We start from the raw sequence: 9,618 nt of genomic DNA on the forward strand, positions 1-9,618 counted from the left end.
TTTTAAAATCTTTCTCCTCTCACCTGAACAGTATGCTCCTCACCTTCGGGAAAATATCTTTGGTATTCAACTTATCTATGCCCTTCATGATTTTAAAAGCCTCAACAAAAGGTCACTCCTCAACCTCCTACACTCCAGTGAAAAAAGTCCCAGCTGATCACAACAGCAAGTGCTATTCTCTTTCCAGATAACGACCTGCCGGGGTTAGCAAGATGATGGTAGTTATAGTATTGCTTACACCATCCCACAACCCTGAGCTCCTTAGGGGAAATTTGAGCGGAGCGGGGGGGGCGCAATGGGGAAGAGACCTGGCCATGCCCTACACACGTTTTCATTTTTCTTCGGCATTCAACAACCCAAATTCTACAATGCAGAACATCCTGATACAGTATTAAGTGCCATTAATGAGAAAACATTACTCTCCAAGTTATTACGCTGTCTAATCTCGTTATTCATTTGTTTGTATTCAAAACTGAGATGACTGAACAAGCAAAGCTGAAATATTTTTGCTAAACAAAAATCCCAGCCCAGGTTTACACACCATGGGTACACCACAGTACACTGGAGCAACAGTTATGAAAATTAATTCAAACTTATTTTTAAGCCCAGCGTATAAACACAACCAGTGAAAGTGACTGGAATATTAACAATGCAGATGTCAACATGTGAAATATTCACAATATTCAGAGCAATACATTACAATGACAGCTGTTGCCGGTCAGGCTGACCGTGTATCATGGTGATGGGGAGTCTCCCCTCAAAGTGTGGAGGTCAAAGAACATGTGGGTTTGAGTACTGGTACCTCCCAACATGACACCCTTCCCCAACATCACAACCAGCCCCCCCACTCCATCCCTCATGTTTCCTTAATCCATCCCACTTCAAGTTCATTATCCCCATGGCAACAGTGCTGGGAGAAGGCCATTCAGCCTAACAAGTTTGCACTGACTCTCCAAATGTGCATTTCACTTAATGCCATTATCTAGCCTCCTCTCCATACCCTGCACTTCGGTTCTTTTTAGAAAATTGTCTAACTTCCTTTCAAAACCCTTGACTGGACCTTCCTCTACCATTCTCCAGCACTACATTCCAGATCCTAGCCACCCTTGGGTGAACAAGCTTTTCCCTCTGATCGCTTCTTTCACCAATTCCTTTGTACCTGTGCCCTCACCTTCAATCCCTTCACAAGTGGGAACAGTTTCTCCTTCTCTTCACTGGACAGATTCATCAGCATTTTGATTACCTCTATATGATCTCCTCAACTTTTTCTTCAAGGAAAATGGCCCCAACCTTTCCAATCTACTTTTGCAACCAAAGTTTCTCATCACTGGCACCATTCTCGTTCATCTCTTCCACACCGTCTCCAAGTCCTTCACATTCTTTGAAAAGTGCAGCATCCAGAACTGGTCAAAATAGTGTGTCTTGCACAAGCTCAACATAACCTCCTTGGCTCTTGTACTTTGTGCTCCAGTTACATTATTAAACTGCATTTCCCTAACCTGAATCAGTCCTGGCATCTTATGCATGTATACACTACTTACCCCTTCAACAGTTATAATAGTCAGTTTGTACTGTCTGTCCATGTTTTTTTCTACCAAAATCAACTACTCAACATTTCTTTGCATCAACTTCATTGGTCTTTTCTTCTCCTCACTAAGCAGCAGTCAATGTCCTGCTAATGTACTACACTATGCACCTCAAGTTTACAACGTTGCTAAATTGTGCATCAGCCACAAATATTGAAATTCTGGCCTGCACGCCAAGGTTAATGTGCACCAAGAGAAGAAAGGATCCCAACAATGACACATGGGGAATTTCACTATAAGCTCCAGCACAAAAGACATCCATTAACCATGATTCATCTCTTGGAGGAAGGTCACTGGACCCAAAACGTTAACTCTCATTTTTTTGTTCAGAGATGCTGCCAAACCTACTGAGCTTTTCCAGCAACTTCTGTTTGTGTTCCTGATTTACAGCATCCACAGTTCTTTCAGTATTTATATCCAATAACTTACTTCCTTGTCAATTTTAAACATCTGTTTCTTCCCAAAGCTTCCCAAATCACTCCCCATTGTGCTTTCCAATCTATCCCCACCGCCACAACACCTTGTTGCACCCCCACACTACTCCATACCCTTCCAACCTCATCACCCCTCCAGTCCCTTGACTGCACCAGCCCCTAGTGCACAGCATCCTACTGCTGCCCCTCTAGATCCCTTATTGCCCTCCTCCAATCGTCTCACTGACGATACAATGGCCTCACTGCCCCATCCAGACCCAAAATTACCCCTCAATTCCCTCATTGCCCCCATTTCCCAATCCCCTCATTGGCCCATCCCTCAATGACCCAATCCCCCCCAATACCCCTCACGGCCCCATCTCCATCTCCATCTCCATCTCCATCCCCATCCCCTCAGGATTACCGCCTCAGCATCGAGGAATGAGCCTCTTACCCACAGCCTGGGCGGGCTCCCAGACTCAGTGTCACACAGCCACTCCATGCTGCTCAGCCGGCGATCTGGAGGCTCTCTGAGGGAATCAGGCGCTCAGAGACGAGCCTCAGCGTTGCGACACCGACGCAGCGAAGAAGCTACCTCCCGCTCCAATGCTGGCTTTATCGTCCGCCCGAGGGACCGCAAGCAGCCCGCACACCCAGACCCCGCCCACTCCGTCCAGCGCACGGACCCCAGCCCCCCTACGGGCCAAACACACTGGCCCCGCCCAAACATAGGCTCCACCCACACACCGCCCCACACATGGTTCCCGCCCACATATCGACCCCCCCCCCCAGGGCACGGAAAGGGCCCACTCAGAGTGCACCTCCTTTCGTCACGCACACGGGCCCCGCCCACACCGCACGATAGGACCCAGCCCACGCAGCCTAGCACCGCCCCTAGGGCGGGTCCCAGCCAGTGGACGGCAAGCACGTTTCGTGGGCTAAGCTCCACCCATTCGTATGACCCCGCCCCCACATAACCCCGCCCACTCTAGCACCGCTCCTTTGTCGTGCTTCTCGGGAGCTTGTTGATGGATGTACCGGTACCTCAGGGTCATAGAGATGTACAGCATGGAAACAGACCCTTCGGTACGAGCTGTCTATGCTGACAAGATATCCTAAATTAATTTAATCCCATTTGCCAGCATTTAGCCCATATCCCTGTACGCCTTTGCTATTCATTGTAGCAGCCTCCCCAAACACCTTCCCTGGCAGCTCATTCCTTACACGCACCACCCTCTGTGTGAATGCCCCTCAGTTCCCTTTTAAATCTTTCCTCTCTCGCCCTTAAAGTTTGGGACTGCCCCACCCTTGCAATCAGACCTTGTCTATTCCCCCATCTATGCACCTCAAGATTTTATAAGCCTCTGTAAGGTTACACTTCAGCCTCCAACAGTGGTCTCACCAATGTCTTGTAAAGCCATAACATAACATCCCATCTCCAATATTCAATGTTCTGACCAATGAAGTCAAGTGTGCCAATACCTCCCTCACCACCCTGTCTACCTGTGACTCCGCTTTCAAGGGACTACACAATGACAGCATTAGGTCTCTTTGTTCAGTGACACACCCCAGGACCATACCATTAAGTGCCTAACTCCTCCCCTGGTTTGCCTTCTCTCGTTTTTTTTCCATTTTTCCAGACGACCATGTCTAATTGAAGAATAGAGAAAAGTGTTGTGTTGTATGCTCTACCATACAAAGTGCACCAGGGCATCAGAACAGAGTGCAGAATACAGTATCGCAACTATGAAGAAGGTGCAGAGAAAGGGTTTAGAATTACTATTTGAGAGGTCCATTCAAAAGTCTGATAACAGGGGGAGAAGATGTGCTTGAATCCGTTTGTAGATGTATTCGGAGTTTTGTATCTTGCACCCAACAGAAGAGAGTGGAAGAGTATAACTGGGGTGGGAGGGGTCTTTGATAATGTTCGCTGCTTTCCAGAGACAATGCGATGTGTCGAAGGCGTTGATGGATGGAAGTCTGGTTTACGTGATGGACTGGGCTATGTTCACAACTTTCTGTCATTTTCTGTGGTCTTGGGAAGACTGGCTGTCATACCACACTGTGATGCATCCAGATAAGATGCTTTAATCGTGCATCCATAAAAATTGGTAAAGAATCTTTGGGGACGTGCTGAATTTCTGTAGCCTCCTGAGGAATAGAGCCATTTTGTGATTTCTTGACCGTCGTGTCGATATGGGTGGGCCAGGACAGATGTTGGTGATCGTCACTCCTAGGAACTTGATGCTCTCAACCATCTCCACCGCAGCACCACTGATTCAGACAGGGGAGTGCCCTCCATTCTGTTTCCTGAAGTCAATGATGAACTCCTTCATTTTGCTGATGTTGATGGAGAGATTGTGGTCTTTACACCATGTCACTGAGCACTCAGTCTCTTTCCCGTATTCTGTCTTGTCATTGTTTGAGATCCAACCTATAATGGTGGTGTTGGCCTCAAACTTGTAAGGAGTTAGGATGGAATTTGGCTGCACCGTTGTGAGTGCATAAGGAGTATAGTAGGGGGCTGAGTGCGCAGCCATGCGGAGTACTGGTGTTGAGGATTATGGTGGAGGAGGTTTTTTCGCCTGTCCTTACCAATTGTGGTCAATGGATCAGAAAGACGAGTATCCAGTTACTGAGTGGGGAGCTGAAATGTATGCCTTGCAGTTTAGAAATTAGGCGATAGCATTGCAGCATCTCAGGTTACCAGGTGACATGGCGATTGCAATGGAACAGGGGGAGCGAGTGCAACTTCCTGATGTTTCATACAAACCGCAGAAAGTTCAAAACTGAAAGGGTGGGACAAATGGCTCACCCTATTTGGGTTTTGCCAGGGCCACTCAGCTCCTGACCTCATTGGTTCAAACATGGAAAAAAGAACTGAAGTCCAGAGATGTGTCAACTTTTGATATCAAGGCTGCATTCAACTAAGTATGGCATCAATAAGCCCTAGCAAAACTGAAATCAGTGGGTATTGGGGAAAACTCTCCAGTGGTTGGAGTCATACCTGGCACATAAGAAGATGGATGTGGTTGTCGGGTGTCAGTTATATCAGCTCCAGGTCATCTCTGCAGGAGCTCCTCAGGGCAGTGTCCTAGGTCCAACCATCATCAGCTGCTTCATCAAGACCTTCCCTCCATATAAGGTCAGAAGTGGGGATGTTCACCGATGATTGTGCAGTGTTCAGCACCATCCATGACTCCTCAGATACTGAAGGACTCCATTTCCAAATGCAGGAAGACCCAGGCAAAATCCTGACTTGGGCTGACAAGTGTCATGTAATAACAACTATTGTACAGTGCCAGACAATAGGCCTATCCACATTCAATGGTGTTACCATTACTGAATCCTCCATTATCAATACCTGGGGGTTACTGTTGACCAGAAAATGAATTGATATCGCTATATAAATACTGTGGCTGCAAGAATAAATCAAAGGCTAGAAATCCTGCAGCAAGTAACTTGTCTCCTTACCCTAATCCTGACCATTTACAAAGCACAAGCCAGGAGTATGATTAAGTACTCTCCACTTGAATAATTGCAGAGACAACGACACTAAAGGATCTTAACACCAGCCAGGACAAAACAGCCCACTTGATTGGCACCACATCCATCTCCATCAGCAATGCTCAGTATCAGCAGTGTGCAAGATCCACAAGATCCACTAGGGAAATTCACCAAGGTTCTGTGGATAACACCTTCTAGATACACAATCACTTCCATCTAGAAAGACCAGAGCAGCATAATCATAGGAACACCACCCCCTGCAAGTCCCCCTTCAAACCACTAACCATCCTGACTTGGAAATATATCATTGTTCCTTCACTGTTACTGGGTAAAAATCCTGGAACTCCCTCCTCAATGGCATTATGAGTGAACCTACAGTGAGTGAGCTGCTGCAGCTCAAAAAGACAGTTCACTACCACCGAGGGCAGCTAGGTACGGGCAACAAATGTTGGCCATCCAGCAACAGACACATCTCACCAGCAAATAACAAAATGCATGAGCATGTGAAGTTGATGATGCCCTGAGGTCCTCAGACTGAACAAGGTCATGTAAGCTTCTAGCAGAATCCCTTTCCCCAGAAACTGATGGAGATGTGTGAGAGGGACTGGGCTGTGAAGCTGGGAGTCCTTCAGTCAGTGCCTGCTCACGGTGGGCAGCTACATGGAGCTGGTTAGACAGGACTGTCTTTGGGCAGCAGCAACAGTGAGTGAGCAACCTCTTCAGGATAGCCTCACCACCCCTCACCCCCACGTCCCGAATGGGGAAGGGCTGGGAAAGGCTGTTCCATTTTCTCCTGGATGGGAACATGCACTCTCCAAAACAGAAATGTTTGTGATCAGAGAAGAAAGCCCTAAAGTTTGCAATCTGAATAATCTTGAGTGACCATCAGGAAGAAGAGCTAGAATCAGAGCACACAAGTGATCAAATGTCCAAATAAACAGTGTCACTGCACTTAGTAAGACCCACTTTCCAGGCAACAGGCAGTTGAAGGCATAAAGAAGGGGGGTACACCTTGCAGAGGAAAGGAAAGATTGGCAATGATATTCACAGCAACAGGGTTGGTTTGGCCATCCAGAATGGGATCTTGAATGCACTGCCAGAACCTCCTCATTGTATAAATGAAAGACCTTTCACTCATCATCTGCATGCACTGTCATCAATGCTTTAGGTTCCAGGACTTCACTCAGATAATGACATTGAGGAAAAGTTCCATTCTGACGTTGAGGAAGTCCTCACTGCCATCCCAAAAGCTGGAAGGATTATCCTCCTGGGGGACTTTAATGCCAGAGGTGGTTGTAACCCTGATGCCTGGAGTGGAACCAGGATAAACAGGGTCTGTAAAGAGATAAACAGGGTGTGAGAATCCAATGCCAGTAAGATATAGGAGCAGAATTAGGTCATATGGCCCATTCAGTCTGCTCCACTATTCAATCATGGCTGATATATTTCTCAACTCCTGCCTTTTCCTCCAACCTTTGATTCCCTTACACATCAAGAACTTATAGATATCTACCTTAGATACACACAGTGATTTGGCCTCCACAGCCTTCTGTAGCAATAAGGTTGACAGAGTCACCACCTTCTGGCTGAAGGATGTTGTGAAACTTGGCAGGGTTCAGAAAAAATATACAAGGATGATGCCAGGGTTGGCGGATCTGAGCTACAGGGAGAGGCCTGAATAGACTGGGGTTATGTTCCCTGGGCTGAGGGGTGACCTATGGAGGACTATAAAATCATGAGGACCATAGACAGGATAAATAAACAAGGTCTTTACTCCAGGGTGGGGGAGTCCAAAACTGGATGGCATAGGTTTAAGGTGAGAGGGGAAAGATTTACAAGGGACCAAAGGGGCAAATCTTTCACGCAGAGAGTCGTGTGCGTATAGAATAGGAAGTGGTGGAGGCTGTTCCAATTACACCATTTAAAAGTCATCTGGATGGATACATAAATAGAAAGGGTTTAGAGGGATATGGGCCAAATGCTGGCAAATGGGACTAGATTTATTTAGGATTGCTGGTCAGCATGGACGACTTGGGCCAAAGGGTCTCTTTCTGTGATACATATCTCGAGAGACTCTATAAAGTGTTGACACTTCATCTCGAGTTCTAGTCTCTTCTGCTAATCCACTCTCCCACTGGCCCACTATGTCTAGACCTCTCTGTATTCTGTGAATTTTAGTCAGATTCTCCCCAACTCATCCTTCTGAACTCCATTGAGTACAGACCCAGCGACCTCAACCACTCTTCATATGTCAAGCCCTTCATTCCCAGGATTATTCCCGTAAAGCTCCTCTGGATCCCCTCCAAGGACAGCACATCCTTCCTTGGATAGAATTTCTTCCTTCTCTAAAATTTGTCTCACAAATTTGATTGAGTCTCAAAAAGTTGATTGAGCTCTTTGAAAAGGTGATCAAGAAGATTGATGACTTTGTCGACATGGACCTTAGCAATGCATCGCCTGGCTAGTAAGGTTAGACCTATGACTCGATATGGGGCAGAAAATTGATTGTAATATTCCAAATGTAGTCTGACCAGAGCTTTATATGGCCTCAGGCATATACCTGCTTTGTCTGAATGAATGCTAACATTGCATTTGCCTTCCTAACTACCGACTGAACCTGCATGTTAAACTTAAAAGGATTGAGAACTAGTTTGTGTTTCAGAATTCTGAAGCCTTCTACCATTTAGTCAAAGCCTATGCCCTTATTCTTCCTACCAAAGTATGTAACCTCACGCTTTCCCATATTACATTTCACCTACCACTTCTTTGTCCACTCTTCTACCTGTCCAGGTTTTCCTACAGCCTTAGCACTATCTATCTCTCCACCTATCTTCGTGTCATATGCAAACTTTGCAACAATCTTCTCAGTTCCTTCATCCAGATTATTAATGTACAATGTGAATACTTGTGGCTCCAACATTGACCCCTGCAGATCTCCATTAGTCACTTGCTGGCCTCCTGAAAAAGGCCCCTTCTGACGTTCAGTGTGCAGTTCCGGGCACCCTGCTATAGGAGGGATATTATTAAGTTGGAGAGGGCTCAGAAAAGACTTACCAGGATGTTGCTGGTACTAGAGATAATGGGAACTGCAGGTGCTGGAGAATCCAAGATAACTAAGTGTGGAGCTGGATGAACACAGCAGGCCAAGCAGCATCTTAGGAGGACAAAAGCTGACGTTTCAGGCCTAGACATTTTCTGATGAAGGGTCTAGGCCCGAAACGTCAGCTTTTGTGCTCCTAAGATGCTGCTTGGCCTGCTGTGTTCATCCAGCCCCACACTATGTTGCTGGTACTAGATGGTTTGAGTTATAAAAAGAAGCTGGATAGGCCGGGACTTTTTCCCTGGAGTGTAAGAGATTGAGGGGTGACCATACTAAGGGTTATAAAATCATGAGGGGCAAAGGTAAGGTGAAGTGCAAAGGTCTTTGCCCTCTGGTAGGGGGGAGTTCAAAACGGGGGGGGGGGGGGGCATATTTTTATGCTGAGAGGAGAAAGATTTAAAACGCACCTAAGGGGCATTTTTTTCACACAGAGGATGGTTCATATACACAATAAACTGCCGGAGGAAGTGGCACATGCAGGTAGAGTTGCAACATTTCAGAGAAATTTGGATTTGAGTGGAATATGGGTCAAACACAGGCAAGTGGGGCTAGTTTAGTTTGGGAAACTTAGTTGGCATGAACAAGTTGAACCAAAGGGTCTGCTTCCAAGCTGTATGATACTATGACTCAAAGCATTGGCAGCTGTGTGTGATCAATGCCCAGATAATTGGCTTTGAGCACTATCATTTATGGTATAATGAAAGATATGCTGAATTGTGTGATGGCTTGGAAAAAAAAATACAAGTAGCCTTCATTTCCTTGCAAAAGACCCCTACGTTGCATGCCAAGCAGGCTGTATTTCAACAGCTCAAGGCTGATCACCAAACATAAATCCAAAAGATTAAGGACATGAAATGGGAGTTGGCAGTGCAAGAGATCCAGCATTCTGCTGACAACTATGAATATATGAATTAAGAGTATGTATAGGCCATTTGGCCCCTTTAGCTCGCTCCACCATTTAATGTTGATTTAATTGTGGCCTTAGATTCACTTTTCTCTTTACTTCCAAAGA

General features: G+C 46.2%; 1 protein-coding gene across 1 annotated transcript in view; it reads right to left on the reverse strand.

Annotated features, from left to right (window-relative positions):
* LOC125463615 (ATP-binding cassette sub-family C member 3) overlaps positions 1–2,634 on the reverse strand; it is a 145,522-nt gene extending 142,888 nt beyond the window's left edge. The window contains exon 1 of the mRNA XM_059653855.1: positions 2,454–2,634. Within this exon, the coding sequence (XP_059509838.1) occupies positions 2,454–2,501 (48 nt within the window). The 5' untranslated portion in view covers positions 2,502–2,634. The remainder of the gene's footprint in view (positions 1–2,453) is intronic.
* Between the last annotated feature and the right edge of the window lie 6,984 nt (positions 2,635–9,618).

The sequence above is a fragment of the Stegostoma tigrinum genome, chromosome 22 (genome assembly GCF_030684315.1).
Source record: "Stegostoma tigrinum isolate sSteTig4 chromosome 22, sSteTig4.hap1, whole genome shotgun sequence".
Lineage (NCBI taxonomy): Eukaryota > Metazoa > Chordata > Chondrichthyes > Orectolobiformes > Stegostomatidae > Stegostoma > Stegostoma tigrinum.